General features: G+C 36.1%; 1 protein-coding gene across 5 annotated transcripts in view; it reads left to right on the forward strand.

The window, feature by feature from the left end:
• The window catches only part of LOC123865947 (protein spire), a 194614-nt gene that overhangs the window by 106241 nt on the left and 68641 nt on the right, over positions 1–19732 (forward strand). For all 5 annotated transcript variants that reach the window (XM_045907172.1, XM_045907178.1, XM_045907197.1 and 2 more), the window contains exon 4: positions 17298–17449. In XM_045907172.1, the coding sequence (XP_045763128.1) occupies positions 17298–17449 (152 nt within the window). The remainder of the gene's footprint in view (positions 1–17297; positions 17450–19732) is intronic.

Consider the following 19732-nt stretch of genomic DNA (forward strand, 5'->3'; position numbering starts at 1 on the left):
CTTGTATGTTGCCCGGTAAAAAACATGAACTTGAAGCGGCCGGCGTAGTGGAAGAAAATTAGCGAATCCAAGAAGCAAGGTTCGACTTATCAACCAATGGCGTACACCCGCGCCGACTGATCAACCAATCGTGTGAACCCGCCATTCGCCAGCCGATCGCGTCAATGTTCAAATTGTTTGCCGGGCATTGTATCCTACTTTAGTTTAATGTTGGCACCTCAGCTTCAATCCGAATGGAATTTTTCTAAAATCTTAGTGAGGTTCTTTCGTGCGAAATCTTTTGAACTTGTGAAATCAAACCTGCTCAAGGCTCATTGGTCACATAGCAGTACTAATGACCGAAAGTATTTTTTTTCAACGTGTTGTGTATAATAAATTCCAATTTGTTGGCCTCTCGTGGTTCTTGTAACATTTATTTTTGTTTGCCGCTCATCTGAATCACATTCCTTATTTAGTTGCTAATTAACCAATTCGTTTGGCAAACTAATTTTGGGTGATTGACTCAAAAGTCATAACTTAAATTAGTTTTATGATTTATTTTCGCTAGCGTTGAATACATTATGATCTTTGAGAACGGTCGAGTATCAGAGGCACTCGGCTTTCCTTGCGTTTTAGATTATTGTATAACTTTTAAATACTTACTTCAATATACCTACCTCTAATTGCAAACTTTAAAATGATGTATGTACTTATTGTAAGAGTCTGCTTGAGGATGCTCCGGTGTCTGAGTGAAACTTATCTACCTAACTAACGTTGAATGTGTTTCAGAAGATTGTGTTCTTATGTGGTGGTTTTTCTCGCTTGGTGGCTTGCTTTTCCTGCATGTTTAGTAGTGGGAGAGCAGGCGGTACATATCGCATGTTGCACGTTGTACCATACCTACAGATTCGTCTGCTTTGGCGGATTATAACGAATTAAACTTGATGTTCTTTAAGTATCATGCACTAATTTCTATTCAGTATTGATCACTGATTTTTGAGTGAAAAAGTTTTGGAACAAGATACTGAAGCTTGATTTTACTCTAAGCGTAACCTTTAAGATTTCCCGTTAGGCGTCGGACGTGAAATTAACTCAATGGTCATGGCTCGAGCATTGAGCTGTCTATCAATGGATATTGTTATGAAAGTCAAGTTCAGTTAGAAATTTATTTGAACACACTACAATGACCGATCAATCCGATTCTTGTAGTAAAATTCTGATCTGAATAGAAAAACTGCTATAGCTTCCGTTACTGTTTTGTTGTTTGTTTGGAAGCTACGTTACTGCAGATGCTATGTTCACCAAGAGAACCTCAAATATTAACCAACAGCTCCCGATCATTTATTATCGACTGATAGAACCCTTGACGACTTTATTTTTACAAGAAAAAGTGCTTGTAGAAGTTGCATGAAGTTTCTAGTTGGTGCTTCTCATTTAGAAGAGTATTTCGAAGCAGTGATAGATTCATTTGATTATTTAAAGGCACTTTGTAAAAAATATTAGTTTTTTTTTCTCGTTGGGTAGGCACAATATTCAATAATTATAAAAAAAAAAAACAAAACATTTTTATTCAATTAGACTTTTACGAGTAGTTTTGAATCGCCAAAAAAGAAAATATAGATATTTAAATATTTTATTTGAATAAAAATTTTATTTTTAAATTAGGTATAATTTGTTGAGTATTGTACCTATCCAAAAAAAAAACAACAGAAATACAGCAATAGGTTCAAGTTGGTAGAAGTCTATATAGTAATAGAGCTAGTTAGCTACAGTTTGATTGCGAGAACATAAGCGATCTAAATGCGATCAAACATATTTCTGCGTTTATTCATTCAATGACGTCCTATTTTCTAACTATGAATGAGGTAATAGGAAGGAACTGAGGAAGGAAGTTTTCATATGAAAAATATTGAATAACTTCACGCAATATCAGCTAATAAGTAATGCTAGGAAAATGATTCCACCTAGAGACACATACCGTAAAGATAATCATTACGATAGGCGGCATCTATTGTAACAATAATTGGATGGGAAACGTAATGTTAGAATAACTAGTTTACATTGTTCCAGTAGCAATCCAGTCTTGTAATCTAACTGTTCTGCTACTGAAACAATGTGAAGCATTTTGATTTGTTAGCCATGTACCTAGTGTCCGAGTTAAAATAACCTCCTTCAGTTAATTTCCAGTAGTCCTGTAACTTTCAAATAAGTTCCAAATAAGTTTGTGTTGATCCTCTAGTTCTGTAGGTACTTAACTAGAGAAACAAACGTAGCAAGTTCAGTAACTGGATTCACACTGTATTTTTGATCCAGCGCATTATATCCACCGAAATTGGAATCGTTAACGCTATCCAGACGCCTAAAACAAAGTTTTTTGAGAACAGTCTTTAATATTTGTAACTTAATACTGATTGTAATAATGCAGTCGTCTACATCCATTCCAGTCTGGCACTAGAAAGATTTTACTGAGCCCAGCAACTAGAGTAATGTGAACGGGCTTTAATGGTTTAAGACATATAGCGGCTGACGAAGCGGTAACTGGATCAGCACCCTATAAATCTCATGCAAACACAATGGCGTGAAAATTCCACCATTTACATACACTCGTCGCATTCCCGAGTTTTGCGAACTGTGTTAGTTCCATTAGTTCTTGTTCTTCTTGTTTCCGGTGGTTTTTGTTCCGATTTCAATCTCTTACTAATTTATACATGCCTATTAACTACTTGATCAACAAGATAAATTGTATGTATTGCCGTCATCATTAACAAGATCGATGGATCGAGGAATGTAGTATTTTCAGTTTTATGTGCGAGTTTCATTATCCCACCATAACTTCTAAATGCCTGAACATATTTGGATGTATGGAGTATCGTTAGTATCCTTCCAAATATCATCCCGAGTAACAAGGGCTATAATTTTCACTTTTTAATAAACACCAGACCCGATGATGCAAATCACAGTCAAGTTTTAAAAAAAACTTGTTTGTTCCGTAAACTTTGAAACCGACCTTTATGACCTGCCTCGTTACTTCCATCCTTAAATTTCACGTCTTAGAAACTTTCAGCTATTGCTACAAGCACCTTTTAAAAATTTTCTTCGGGCTCTCTGGGCATTGGCATTGAGGGTACTCGTATATTTTGAAGTAATCGATGACGTATTTATTATCTATATTTTTAACCTAATCAAGAGGGAAGGCCTTTTCCGGAGGCATCTTTAAAGATTTCCAAAAAATAATCCCATTGTGCATAATATTTGCTAACGATATTTTCCTTGACCATATAGCAGGTGGTGAAACGTAAATATCAATGAGGTGCGAAGCTTATAAGCGAGCTGTACATTATTTATGTAATGCTAAGTGCAATAGTTTTCTTCGATGTTTAACCTTATTCCTTATAAGGTTGTTAATTTTAGCTTTCTCTAAACACTGTCGCCTGTCAGAGATATAATGGTTGCGAATGTCCTCTATAGACTCGCCTATATGACATTTTAGGTCTTGTCGTTTATCGGCGACCTCTGCCCCTACACCGGTTCGAGCACCTCCCACTGTGTTGTTCACAATGAAACGACACAATCCGTTCCGCCTGCTTTTCACCACCCTTTCTAACTCTCACGGGCTCGTTCAATCTAAATTGAGTTGTCATCTTTCAACGGCTTTTCCTCTATGCCATTTTTAGGGATCCGTACCTCAAAAGGAAAAACGGAACCCTTACAAGATCACTTTGTTGTCTGTCTGTCTGTCTGTCTGTCCGTTTGTCCGCCTGTCAGTCTGTCGTGTCTGTCAAGAAAACCGTACTTCCCGTTGACCTAGAATCATGAAATTTGGCAGGTAGGTAGGTCTTATAGCACAAGTAAAGGACTAAATCCGAAAACCTTGAATTTGTGGTTACATCATTAAAAAAATGTGTTTCAATTTTCAAAGCGAAATAACGATAAGTACCAAGTTGGGTATCATATAAAAGGACTTTATCTGTACATTTCGTATCACCCGTAAAAGTCCGGGTGACATAGGCTATATTTTCTATGAATAAAATTGACCTAATGGATGTTACATCAAAAACAGTGGGGATCTCCAAAATTTTTTCTTTGTTATTGTATCGAGTGGGATGTCAAATGAAAGAGGAGAAAATTCTGCGCTCATGAATATAAAACAACAACATTAAAATATACCAAGCGATAGATAAACAATTTAACTCAATATTTCAGCGTTTATTAAGAGTTAAGACGATCGCTGTCGGGTTTTAGTTTTCAACTTTATCTTGTTATATGACGAAATTAAAATAAACTTTCCCATTCACTTGCAACGTGGACATGGATGATAGTGCGTGGTGTATGTTAATGCAGGTCAATCGGTCGCGGACAGGTGATCACAACAAGTCGCACAATCGATCTCGTCGTGTGCTCACTCATTGTATACTCGATGCTATTTTTAGCATACAATGCGAACATTGACATTATCAATCAGGTGTTTGAGAATGATGGATCTGATTCTAAGACCGGGGACGCTTGTTACTTTTTACGTCTTCAATCAGTTTACTTTACAATTTACAGCTTAGTTAGTTAACTATCAGTTAACTGTATTCCACGATTAGTATTGACAGCATTAACTTTTGATTTTATTATTTTTAACCCCGACCCAAAAAGAGGGGTGTTATAAGTTTGACGTGTGTATCTGTGTATCTGTGTGTCTGTGTATCTGTGTATCTGTGTATCTGTGTATCTGTGTATCTGTCTGTGGCATCGTAGCGCCTAAACGAATGAACCGATTTTAATTTAGTTTTTTTTGTTTGAAAGGTGGCTTGATCGAGAGTGTTCTTAGCTATAATCCAAAAAAATTGGTTCAGCCGTTTAAGAGTTATCAGCTCTTTTATAGTTTTCTTGTAGGAAAGAAGGTTAGATAACCGTTAGGTTCATAATATTATGTCAATAGACAAATGTCAAGCTGTCAAGATGGACGTTGCCTAAATACATAATTATTTATTTGAAAATGATGTTTTGGAAAACTCAAATACTTTGGATCGTCGGGGGTGTTATAAATTTTTAATTTACACTTGTTATATTAGGTAAAACGATGTTTATACAAATCAATTATTTTTATTCCAGTAATAGAGGTAGGTAGGAATTTGCATCTCTGTTATGTATTTCAACATTTATTAATCTTGGTGATTCGTGAATGTATATCTTTAAATCTTTCAACAGATAATATTAAAAAATAAAGAAATAGCAAAACATAATACAAAAGAACAAAAATAACCACATTCCAACAATGCGCAAGGTCACAGCGAACAAATAGAAGAAGAAAGTTCACTTGATGGTTTTATCTGCGCTTTTATATGCAGATCTAGCCATCTTCGTGATTCCCACGACTTTTGTACAATTGACTATGGGTTTTAAATAAAAACTGACCAATGCCTCCATGCTGTGCTAGTGTGAAAATGTAAAATTATATATTTATGGATTTTTTTTAAATATATTATTTTAAAACCAATCATATTTACAGTCGATAACTTTAAAGAGGCAACATAATGCAGTATAGTCACGTAGATATAGTGTATGTATTCCTAGATGAATATGCACTTCTTGATTACTTTTTTTTTTTTTGGTTTTTGTTAGTTTTGATTCTATAACGTCAAAGTAACGCTTTCTGCAGATGAATAGAGAAACCGAGATCTAAACTATGAAAAAGTATTAATGCCACTGAGCAAGATAGACTAAAAGCCAAATCAAAAATTCCTACAAAAAATTGGAAAACGAAAATATTAATTCAGCAATCTTTAACAAAATTATAATAAGAATAGGAATAGATACGATTCCAAAATGTAGAATGATATCAAAAATAATTCACCCGATCTTAAGAATCTACCGTTAATGTATGGGAATTAGTTACAATGACATAGCTACACCGTAACCTAAAGAAAAACACGCATAAATAAATCGTTATGAAACCGGAATACCTATATAGTTTTATGGCTCTTCTGTCTACATAGAGGTAGTGCAGTAGAGGTCAGATTGGTTTGAGAAATTATATAAATTAAGTTTAAGTGAATAGACGAGTATCTGATGCAAGTTATTGGTAATGCAAATTCCAATTTAAGACGTTAGGTAAAATTGATGTATTAAACTGCATCATCTTCATCAGTGCAACTGAGATAAAGATCGTTGTTGAAACCTATATGTAGAAAATAAGTGTATGAATTATCAACACACATTAAGTCATGGGTCTAACAAGGCTTTTGCATCCAATAGAAATAAAAAGATTTTTTATTCAAATAAACTTTTACAAGTAGATACTTTTGGATCGCCAAATGCATCTACCACTGGTTCGGAATGCCTTCACTACCTAGAAGATCAGCAAGAAACTCGGGGGGTGCCTTTTGAAATCGGAATCTTTTAAAATTGGCAGGCGGAATGTAGGTTTTCTCAATAACGTAAACCCCCGATAAATTCCGCTCGAGTAAAACTGTGGAACAGAAACTACCTAGTCAAACATAAATCCTGCGATCGATAAAAAAGTAAAATTGAGGTCAAGTATTTGTAGAACTTTATTACTCTTATCTTTAATGACCTCATTCGAACACATTGTTTCAATATATAGAGCATATTGTTTTTAGTATCTGTATATTTCAGAGAAGGCATCTGCAGTGCTACTTTGTTTTCCATTTTCTTAAGAAACTATACGGCTCTGTCGGGAGGTCAAATTATTGCTAATGGAATTTTGAGTAATGCCATTACTTTGTTTGTAATTTTCTTAAGATACGAGTAGTGTACAGCTGCATTTAAAGGTCAAATTTTATTACTTTTCCCGTGTTCTTAGAAATACAGCTACGATGCTCAGATACAAGATAATGCAGTATCAGAAACGGTCGGCTTACTTTGCTGTTGAATGTTTGAGCATTTTATCTTAACGAGTTGATGTTTTGGTGATTTCGCGGTACATTTTGCACGGTCCGTTAAATTCTGTTTACGCGACCACGTCTCTCAGAACCCGCGTTCTCATGTAAATAGCTTTTATGCGTTTCAAGAAATACGTAACTTTGTAGTAGTGTAAGCGCATAGTTTAAGCAATGCTTTCCTGTAATACTTAGATATTTGAAAGCTTTTGTTTCTTTTCATTATTTGATGTATTTAATAATACTTAGAATAGAATGAGAAAGATTTGAAACTAATTCTCCCCATCAGGATTTACACGTTAGCCGGTACATACCCCCATGTCTTCATCATTTGAGCTTTCTTGATCATGGTTCGTTTAAATTGTTTCGGATGTATAATTTTAATTTTTGTGGAGTTTACGAGCAATAATTAACTAAGCATAAAAGCAAAGAAAGAACAACACATAAGATTGATATTATATTCATATTTGTCTATGGTGGAATAAATTTCAAATTTGTTATTCAACTTATTATATCATATTGTAACACATAAAAGTTTAATTTTTCCACAATGCTGGCGGAAGTTGATGCAATTTCACGTATCGGTCCAATAGTGTTAAAGTTCAAATCAATTTCGCCGTTATGGCGTTTAATTATTCTGCACCGTTCCCAAGTGTTGCTGAATGGTTAATTTGATTACCTAAGCTTATGTAAATGAGTGTCCTGGATGTCGGTGACTGGTGTTTCGACACACGCCTCTCGACTAATAAAGTGACGCCTGTCGGTGCGCGTAGGTGTTATTGTTTTAGCAAAATACATGTAGCTACTGCGTGTCATATTTTATGAATGATCGTCTTGCTTAGCTGGGAACGCTGATCCCACATTTATAAGAAATCTCATTTTAATAAGAATTCCATTAGTTTGTTGGTGTTCAAGCCAGCGCAGTCCTACGAACATGGGAGAGGGTTCGAAACTTATCTCGTTTCATCTTGTACACAACTGAAAAATACATGTAGCTACTGCGCGTCATATATTTTTATGAATGATCGTCATTGCTTAGCTGGGAACGCTGATCCCACATTTAAAAAATCTAATTTCAATAAGAATTCCATTAGTTTGTAGTTTTCAAGCTGGGGAAGTCCTTCCTAGAGAACATGCGAGAAGATTAGAAACTTATAAAGTATATAAAGTATTGTGTTTCCTTTTACTCTGGGTTTGGAGTCCCCCATGTTTCTTGATTCTTACGGACAAACCGCAATATCTTTTATGCGTATTTAATTTTGAGAAAAATATACTAGAGAGTACAGTTGGAAAATAGCTTTTGTAATCAACCAATATACAGTTTAATCGACTAAACTAGCCAAGACGTGCAAGACCTGCAATACAAGCTATTAACAGTGTCGGAGGCCAAGATTTTCTCTGGTCCGTTAAACCTGTGAAGTTATAGCCGTAGTGTTGGTTTCGGAACCTTTATTCAGTGTTGTAAAGTCATCTGTAATTACACCAGTTAACTTTATTACTCCATCAATAAAGGTTGTTTTACTTTCTATCTTTACAACTTTATTGTAAACATCGTAAATCCGTTTGAGTATTAAACTACTTTCGCTCCTGAGGTAATTCGTACTTAGTACTTATGTTTGAGTAATTCACCTGTTTAAATTCAAATTCCACTTTTACTAAAATTTGTGTGTACTGTTGATGCAAATCGTAATACCGTTTACGGCTTTTCCCATTGGTTTATCTCTCTTCTTTTATTTTTTCTATAGGTATCTTTTCTTTTATAGATTAATATCGAAAACACGTTTCACACGGACTCAAACAGAAATCGAACTATGTACTTGAGTATTTATGCCTTCTAAAGTTGCAAAAAATACATTAATTATATTTTCTTCAAAGAAGAATGATGCAACGTACTTAAGATGCAGTATCAATAAATAACACAGCAATAAGTATGATTTATTATCTGGAACCGACAATCTTAATTCTTTTGCCGAATTTCATACATCTTCTTAAATCATGGCAATAATTTACGTCGTATTAACCGAACGTCAATGTTCTGACCCCATGTTCGTACATCGTGGGGTCTGATATAAATTTAGTGCCGAAGTTGTCAAGCAATTAGGGTCACTGTATAGTCCGTGTTGTTCGTAACCCACTTTTGTGTTTACTGTTTAGACTTTAGATCGTGGGTAAAGTTGCTTTGCTTGTGGTTTTGCCCTATTTATAATGTTTTAGCTTCTAAAAAATCTACTTAGTACAATTTGACACCAGCGACTTTTTAATCTTAAGAAGAAATTGAATTTATGACTGTACTCTACGGTACATTATAGTAATAAATAGGATATTCAACAAGCATTTAAAAGAACAAAATATACCGAGAATTAATAGATCCGTGGATATATAAAGTAGAATCTGAAATCCAAATTGTGTTATAAAGGAATATTTATTAATTTAATATCAACTACAACATTTCTTTCTTTTATTTTCTTTGTCTTTCTTTACCAGTATGTCGTCAAACTTATAACACCCCTCTTTTTGGGTCGGGGGTTAGTAAAAAGTAAGCTAAATGAGCTCGACTTGATAAAATAGTGAAATTTGAAAGCAAACAGTGTTTATAATAAACAATGTTACAATACTTTATATCAGTCATTGGTTAGGTCGTAAGGTTACAGTGAAAGTGGCGTTCCGGAGCACCCATTTAAGGGCTTTGTCCAGCACAATGTTGTAGATTATTATTAATAGCTGAATATGTTTTGACAGGGCGTAAAGCTTCTCTCTTCTTTGTTTGGTGTTGATTGATTGCCTAAACTTTTTGGAGCTGATGTTTTCATTCAGAGTGATATAAGTAAGTATATCTTTGATCAATAGCTTCTCTTTTGAGTTAAGTACGCCGTCAAGTCTCAAGACATTTTAGGACAACAAAAAGGCTCGCTATCTTAGTTTGTATTCTACTTATATTTGCATCATCACTTACCACCAGGTGAGATTGCAGTCAAGGGCTAACTTGTATCTGAATGAAAAACAAGTTTGTATCGCGAACCATGACCGAGTTATTATAACATCAAAATGATATAAAATAAAAGTCTGATGGCCTGAAACAGACAATTTTTTTTTCCTGTTAAGTATATATGTTGTTTGTTCAAGAAGCAATAAAATATATGTTTAAATAAATAAGAAACAAAAAAACGAAGTTGCGGAAAAATGCTTGCGTATAATTAAGTGGATATTTTGAAGAGCATTCTCCAAAATTTCACAAATTAAAATCTTGTCCCTTATACTTTACTTTTATTGGTTGTTGTTGTACTTTATCACTAAACCACATAGTACGTAATTGACGCGTTCCACGTACATATATGAACCCAGTGGATAGAACGAGGTATGAGCGTCACGTCGCACTTCCAATTACTCTCCAGACGTGCCTTAAGGGCATTCTAAACACCAAAAGATTAAACAGAGAAATAGATCCTAGGTAGGGAAACATGAATAACTTAACATTGAATTCTCCATTCCGGAGTTTTGCCCTTACTTGTGTTATTTCTACCTGCCTTTCATGATTGTAGGTCAACGGGAAGTACCCTATAGGTTTTCTTGACAAACACGACGGACGGACGGACAGACAGACAAGCAAGTAGGTATAAGGTTTCCTTTTTTCCATTTGAGCTACGGAACCCTGAAAACAACTACTTTACAGCTATTATGTGCCAGTTCAGCTAGTTAAGCACATAATAGAAGATACCACACTCCGTAAATGAAGACGTTCCGTTATTGCGGACACCCTGGGAACCCGACACCACAAGTCACATCACTCACATTCATAGACTAAAAGAAAATATGAACTAAGCCGGTGATAATAAACATGCTCATATAACTGAAGCCAGTTCTGTGAAAGTCATTCTGACAATCGAAACTTCCTTTAGAAGTAAACTTTTAAGTGATGTAATGAGATGTAATTTACAAAGCTCTTTTAAATAGTTTTGTATATTACAATTACATACATTTACAATTACAAATACAGTTCCTACAGCACCTTTATCCCTAAGTTTGAAGGCTACGATCGCAATACTGCTATTTATTCTTTGCCACGACATAAACATACGACAGAAGACAGTTTTGTCAATTATAATCTTAGTTATTGCGTATTGGTTGTTCTAGGTATACTTTTTTTATTGCCGACATTAATTTAGTTGTATGATGGGCAACTAACTAATCGGCTTCTAGCGCCGTACTTTTATCTATTCCAGTCATTACATATTAATTCCTTTACTGTCTATCTTTTACCTTTAGTCTGTGCTACTGGTAACATTTAACAACGGTGAAGTGTTAACTGCTACTTATTCTGTCCCACGACAGAAATACAGCTTTGTCAGTTATAATCTTGGTTATTGCGTATTGGTTGTTCGTCTCGGTATATTTCTTGTTACCGTAACATATCTTGTATTGTACGGATGTATTCATAATTTCATACTTGAGTCTCGCAACCTCATTAGATGTATCACATTCATTGTTAAACGATGGATACGTACATGTATTATTATTTTTGATTTCTTTTATTGGGTTCCGGACCCGAAGGGTGCCAATGGGGGTCCCATTGGCACCCTTCGGTTATTACTCGCTTTCCGTCCGTCCGTCCTTCCGACCGTCAGTCCGTCTATCTGTCAGCGGGCTCTATCTATCGGGCGGGTATCTTGTGAACCATAATAGGCAGAGAGTTGTCATAGAATGTGTATATCTATTGCCGCTAAACCAATAAATAATAAAAATTTCAATTAAATTTTCATCAAAATCAAAATCATGGTAATGATGAAGGAAGGTACAAAACTCTTTTTTTTAAATCTTGTACAAGTTAGCCCTTGACTGCAATCTCACCTGGTGATAAGTGATGATGCAGTCTAAAATGCGGGCTACCCTGCAGTTAGCCCGCATTTCTATTAAACCCATACCCCCTTTGGTTTCTACACGGCATCGCACCGGAACACAGGAACAGAACAATCCCCTGGTAGCATGGCTTTGTGGGTAGGGTGCTAAGCCAAGGCCGAAGCCTCCCACTAGAGCAGACCGATTTATTCATTACTAGCTTATATCCGCGACTTCGTTCGCGTGGATGTAGGTTTTTTAAAATTCCCGTGGGAATTCTTTGATTTCCCGGGATAAAAAGTAGCCTATGTGCTAATCCAGGGTATAATCTATCTCCATTCTAAATTTCAGCCTAATCCGTCCAGTTGTTTTTGCGTGAAGGAGTAACAAACACACACACACACACACACACACACACACACACACACACACACACACACACACACACACACACACACACCCATACAAACTTTCTCCTTTATAATATTAGTGTGATAAAATTCAAAACCCCTGCCGGGAATCGAACCCGGGTCCTCCCACTAATAAGACTACAGAGCTTACCTTACCTACTGCGCCAGGGTGGTCTTTTCATTACCTACCGCAGGCAATAGTAGAAAACAGTCACGTATCTAAATTCCCAACGTATCTAGATCCAGTTTTAACAGGGCTCTCTCCGTCACTCGTTTCATACAATCGTAGTTCCAATTTCATTTGAATATTAAGCAACCAAAGTCCATGAAATTTTGTAGACGTATTCTAGAAACTAATATCTGTGTCTGTGGTGTTTTAGATTTTTCTAAAAATATGTAGTTTTGAAATTACAGGGGCTCAAAGATTTGTATGAAAATTTTTAAGACTGCGTAACTTTGAAACTGAATATTTTAACAGAAATCTGGAAAACCACAGACATAGATATTAATTTCTAGAATATGTCTGAAAAATTTCATGGACTTTGGTTGCTTAATATTCAAATGAAATTGGAACTACGAATGTATGAAACGAGTGACGGAGAGAGCCTTCTTAACGTATAATAAGTTACACGTCAAGTCAATAACTCTCGTGATAAGATTACCCTATCCAGTCGACGACGACGCGAGAAAGTAAATAGATCTAGGACCTTTGCCATGAGTAAGATTGTTTGAGCTTTAAGGGCACTATTTGACAAAGGATATTTATTATCTAGGCTTTGTGGGAACTACTGAGTCACACTGATAACCTAGATATAAATGTCAATGTAGATTATTAACATTATCATTCATTTAAAATTTACTTTACGAGTAAGCGCGCGATTCTCTACGTGAGAAATTTACGGAAATAGATATTCTTCAATTAATATAAAAAATATAATATAATTTTTGTTCGACAAAACATTCTCAGTTACAAAAAAATCGGTGTTTTCCACGACAGGGAAACTAGAAACCGTAATAGGCTCGCAACTCCTACGCTCAGCCTCAGGAAAGTGGGAAATTCATTTGTGGGTATGAGTGTAATATTTTATTTTTAACCCCCGACCCAAAAAGAGGGGTGTTATAAGTTTGACGTGTGTATCTGTGTATCTGTGTGTCTGTGTATCTGTGTATCTGTCTGTGGCACCGTAGCGCCTAAACTAATGAACCGATTTTAATTTAGTTTTTTTTGTTTGAAAGGTGGCTTGATCGAGAGTGTTCTTAGCTATAATCCAAGAAAATCGGTTCAGCCGTTTGATAGTTATCAGCTCTTTTCTAGTTACTGTAACCTTCACTTGTCGGGGGTGTTATAAATTTTTAATTTACACTTGTATAATAAAATTTTACTGACAATTTTAGACATTCCTGAAGAGAAGTTTATAAAACGCGATGTTTCAATATAGCTAAGTAATTATATTGAAATACTAGCTGATGCCCGCGATTTTGTCCATATGAATCTTGAAATGGCAGCTGATGTGGCTCTGGTTCCAATTTTGCTCATCTGCAGGGCGATTCAGAAGACTCAATTCGCTAAGTTACCGAATCGAAATGTTCTGAATCACCCTGCTGAATAGATAAGCTGGTGGCACTGTACTGAACAAACCAAATCAAATAACACAGCTCAAATCTACTATTGGCAGGCCGCAACCATAGGTCATGTCATGACATTCGTTAATTTATTGCACAACCCAAAAGATATGTATCGTCAGTCAGTATTGAGGGCTTGAGGGGTTGTCTGCTTGGCGCCGGGCATGACGCAGCGATTCGCAGCGGATCGCAAATCGTGACGAAATTAAATGCCACGCCAATTGATGTTTATTTATCAGTTCGAGTAATGTTTAACAATTACGCATTGTTGTTTATGTTAACTGTATGTGCAGGGACCTAATTATATTTAGGATGGAATGCGATTGCTTAATTTTGTTTTTGTTTTGTATGGAATGCGCTTGCCTAATCTATTTTTTGTTTGCAATGGAATTCGGTTGCCTAATTCGAAGATTCCTCTTTCAGTTTCATTTCATAAGTTACTGATTTGAATTCATTTTGTAATTTTACTGTAAACATTAAGCATGCCATGGTGACGGCAAAATATGGTCAGAATTTGTTCTTTTTTTTGCTATTTCATCATTGAGTAATATTGCTAATGGGTTCATAATTCATATTATTAATTGATATTAAGTATGAAAATTTCATAAAATATGTTTACTCTACACCAAACTTTCCCTTTGTGAGATTTAAAGAATTTTCTTCATGTAGTATTACTGAATAGTTTCCTAAACATACCGCGAGTTTATAACACCCACGACAAGTGAAGGTTACAGTAACTAGAAAAGAGCTTATAACTTCCAAATCGCTGAACCGATTTTCTTGGATTGCAGCTAAGAAAACTCTCAATCAAGCCACCTTTCAAATAAAAAAAACTAAATTAAAATCGGTTCATTAGTTTAGAAGCTACGGTGCCACAGACAGATACACAGATACACACGTTAAACTTATAACACCCCTCTTTTTGGGTCGGGGGTTAAAAACTATGACTATAGCGACAAAATTGTTGCTGCAAATTCATTTATATCTACCAATAAGACTTTACAGGTCAGATAAAGTATTTAATGAGCTACCTATTGTTTGCAATCGCAGCTAGCGAACTAAATTGTGAATGAATTAATCATAATAAACTTGTTGAACAATTCAAAGCTCTCGATCAGCTGTCAACGGCCGCAAACAATGCATGTCTAATCCTGGCGACCTTGGCGGCCACGTGTGATCTGATCTCATTGCGTGTCGCAACACTTCGATCACGCTCTTACTGTCCTCGTAGCGCAGACTAAAGACAATCAGTCGATAGTCGGCCCGACTTTTAAATTGTATGGGAATCGAGCTGAAGAATGGGTTAAGTTTGAGGACTTCCCTAGATGATTTATGCTGGGAGACAATTATGAAATGAAGCAGTGTGTAGGCCGCCTTTGCACACAATTGTTTTTAGTTTCAAGATTCTTTGTTTTGTCTTGGTTATTTCTTGTTTTGTGTATTTTCTATCTATCTAGGTATATGTAACTTTACCTTGATATTTCGATAGGTTAAGATTTGATTGCTTCATAAAAAAGACTTATTATTCAATGAATTTATCGATTTTAAAGTGCTGATATAAATTGACGATGTTATGATAGAAGACGATACCGTTTCGTCACATCGTGTCTTGCCATTCAGCATGCATTGTGAACCTTCGTGGTTTTTAGCTGTGCCACAAAGTAGACTTATAAACATTCACTTATGCTAGTGATAGAAAAAAGCTGTAGGGCCACCCGATTGTCATACAGTTTATAAGTCACATCGGATAACAGTTGTAATCTAATACAATCAAGCGCAATCTTGCAGACTGTGATTTACACGCGGATCGGACGCAAAGTCATCGTGAGTCTGCTCACCCTTCGATGAAATCAAACAGTTTATTTAGCAAAATGTATCTGCCATTGACCTAATGTCAAATGTCACTAAAAACTATTGACCAATAAAGTCTGTGGTTTACAGGGGCCCTTATATGAAACCTCCTTCACACGTAACGGGTTTTATTTTGATTATGAATCGTTAGACTGAAACTAACGACGTAACTGGTCAAAACGACACGGTTAACCCAATTATGTTCCATCGTGAGTAACTGTAGGTGGGTGAATATAAAACGCAACGGTGACGGCGATTTGCCGGAACAATACATAAATTCAAGGTTTCCGGTTCAAATGACAGTACTATAAAAGCTTGAGTTATACTTGATGAGAATGCTTTTTATGGATCCGTAACCGAAGGAAGCCAACGGAACCCTATGCCCTACCCTTTACCCTACTAAGCCTGCATCAAAGAATTTAGTAATATACATGGCCTCCATTTTCCGTCCGTCTGTCCGTCCATCTGTCTGTCAGCGGGCTGTATCTCATGAACCGTAGTAGGTAGAGAGTTTAAATTTTCACAGAATTATTTCTATTGCCGCTATAACAACAAATAATAAAAAATTCAAAAGCGACAAACATGGCGACCCATGTTTTAATTATTTTTTATTTAATTTTTTTATTTTTAAAAAATTACAAAATGTTATTTCTTGTGCAATCGTAAGGAACCCTTGATGTGCGAGTCTGACTCGCGCTTGACCGGGATTTGACTAAGTTAAGACAACGGACTGTGGTCTGTTTAGGAGTTTTGGTTCGTTTGTAGGCGGGTGTGCGTGAGTATTTGTCGTTAAGTTTGAATGGCTCAATCCATTAGTAAGTGTCTGTAACAGTAACTTAACCGGACACTGTCTTTATTACGTCTAATCATCATCATCTTGCCATCCTCGAAGTGAAGTTCGACGATGATAACGCCAACAGATTTTTTTAAAGCGCGCTCCTCTAAAACTGCTTCATTATTTCCATCGTATACAGTTCAACACCGTCTCTCGTGCCTCTAGCAATGTTCTATTTATGTAATGGAGTTTTCAGGCCCGGCTGAAATATAAAATTATTTTCCAAGCTCTAAGTAAAACAATTTATTTGTATTTAGAGGGGTATAAATGATACCTATGTTAATATAATGGGCCGAATAAGTGAATTTTATTTTTCTATTCTAGGAAATGTATCTATCCCTCGTAAGTCCACAAAATGCTCAGTAATTTTTTGATATGCTTACCTGTAACTACTTCTTATTGCTGTAAACTGTACTTTGAGGTATGCTCAAGTACCTTCAAAGCAAGAGTGAATTTGCATTTTTGCAAGCTCGCTCCATTCTAGACATTTTCAACCCCCGACCCCAAAAGAGGGGTGTTATAAGTTTGACGTGTGTATCTGTGTATCTGTCTGTGGCATCGTAGCTCCTAAACTAATGAACTGATTTAAATTTAGTTTTTTCGTTTGAAAGGTGGCTTGATCGAGAGTGTTCGTAGCTATAATCCAAGAAAATCGGTTCAGTCGTTTTTAAGTTATCAGCTCTTTTCTAGTTACTGTAACCTTCACTTGTCGGGGGTGTTATAAAATTTTAATTTACACTAGCAACGTGATGAAGTTTGAATATTATCCATAAAAGTAGAGTTATTGTTGGCCCATTTTTGTGATAGTATTAAAGTAAAGATTTAGTATGTCGTGCCGCAGTTTGGGCAATGATTTACGTGTATTGTTTCTTGTTACAGATGACGATGAGGAATGCGCGCTGTCGGAAGGGTCGGAGACTTCAGAAGGTGGTCGGGCAGACACCGACGATGAAGGCATCGAGCGAGACTCGGAGCCGGCGCCGCGACGACGGAGATCTCTCAGGAGGTTCATGCTCAAGGATGTTATAGAGGTAAGCTGGAGTTATATTGAAGTCACCCGCGGCAACTGTTTGCAGTGATTCAGTAGCGATACAGTTCCAAAAAGACAGCGATATATTTGGATGGGTGCCCAACGAGTCACACTAAAACGTGTCACACTGTGACTCGTTGGGAATTCACCGATTTTTTTCTCCCATCGAGTCACACTGTTACTAGTTGCAACCTTTTTAACCCCCGACCCAAAATGAGTGGTGTTATAAGTTTGACATGTGTATCTGTCTGTGGCATCGTAGCTCCTAAATTATTGAACCGATTTTAATTTGGTTTTTTTAATTGAAAGGTGGCTTAATTGAGAGTGTTCTTAGCTATAATCCAAGAAAATTGGTTCAGCCGTTTGAAAGTTAGCAGCTCTTTACTACTGTACTTCACTTACTGTACTTCACTTCCTTTACTGTAACTTCACTTGTCGGGGGTGTTATAAATTTTTAATTTACACTTGTTATACATTTGAATTCCCAAACAGTCATATTGTTACTGTGGGTGTGAATGGTAGATGGATGCCCATCGAGTCACACTCAAACGTGTCACAGTGTGACTTATTGGGAATTCACCTACATTTGCGTAGTGCCGCTGGTCATATAATATGTACCTTCAGCTAGGTTCTAATGATTTTTCATCGCTTCGATACAGCCGTGATGAAGTATCGATATAGTCACGCGATTCATCTCGGATCATCTCGGGACCAAAATAGACTCCGCTAGTTACAACATGTCTTTAGTGGATTACGTCACAAGTTGGATACACATTGGACTTGTCAATTGCCATGCGCTTGACTTTCACTTAGAAGAGGAGCGCGATCCTTATCTGAATAGGTTTAATATGGTGCTATAAGGGTAGGGACACACGAAGAAAACTTTTAATTTAATACCATGTTGTTTTAATATTTTAGTTGAAGACAGGTACTTCTTATTATTAATTAGCTTATGCCCGACTTGTGTTGCAATGCGTCTCATGCACCAATTAATTATTGTATGTGGTTGTCTGAAATCTGCAAGATGGCGAGCCTTAGCCGGAGTTTCGGCTGGTAGAATAACACCGGGGTATCACGATTACCCTACACTAGGGTTTGCCCCGGTTTGTCGAGACTTAGCTGGGTAGGGCCAGGTAAGGAGGCTAAGCCTCGAGACCCGTACCAACAACAACTGTACAAACTTTCAACTCAATCAGATGAGCGACGCGCGATCGCACAATATTTTTACAAGCTTAACATTAACCGATATTCTCGTCAAAAAATACTATCAGAAAACTACTTGCGTCACTATTATCAAATTCGATTGATGATTTGATGATTATGGTTATAGTGTCTAGTTTCGTAAGACTCGTATAGTTTTGCATATTGTAGATATTATACTTAGATTAGAAACCTGAGTAGAAGTATTTTTTCGATAAAGTGTGATGATGTCAGTGAATCAACATTTCACTGATTACATTTTATTTATTACAGAAAATATTAACATTTAGAATTCATTTGCAACCAATTAAATAGTTACTTCCTTATTTGGACTATGGCATTTGTATAATTTACTCATAGCCTCAGTTTGACGAGTTTATGTTGTAATTTGATACAGAAGTAATGTTATTTATCGTGTCAAAACCAGTTATGTTTTCTAACTCCATAAATACGTTCATTTCTGATATTAATAATTAATATAAATTGTACTTCGTAAACAGCTGTTTCATAATTTATTTAAATAGCGAAAGTAAACAACAATAAATCTAACTAAAATTATAAGCAATTTAATTTAAAAAATAATTTAAAGTATTATTTTTTAAATCTTTTACAAAAGAGTTTTACGTTGCCGTATGCCAGCCTTATGTGCCTTAAAATACAATTACTATTTATGACAGTAATAGTAATAAAATAAAATCTGAACAAATTGTAAGCTTCGTCAGAATTTGGGTTAGCTAATAAACTGTGAAAGACACTAACGTGAAGTCTTCGTAATGATTGTAGAGAAATAACTAGGTATATTCTGCGAGTGGTTAAAATGGCAATCGGGTTATGAGGCGGGGGGATGCCCCGCACACCCGCACGTCACCCGCGCTTGCCCGCATCGGGTTAGAGCGGGGGCTCTGAGGGTGTGGGAGGGGGGTCCCCTCCCCGACTGCCATTTCAACCTATATATCAAAATATGACCGGAAATCGAACCTGTGACATTTTGCTTTTGGGATACACATATATATCTACTTTTATAAAAGCGGGTTTAATTAATTAATAGGTATAAATGCAGATTTTAGAAGAGACCTAGCTGAGA

This window comes from Maniola jurtina, chromosome 1 (genome assembly GCF_905333055.1).
Source record: "Maniola jurtina chromosome 1, ilManJurt1.1, whole genome shotgun sequence".
In the NCBI taxonomy this organism is placed as follows: domain Eukaryota; kingdom Metazoa; phylum Arthropoda; class Insecta; order Lepidoptera; family Nymphalidae; genus Maniola; species Maniola jurtina.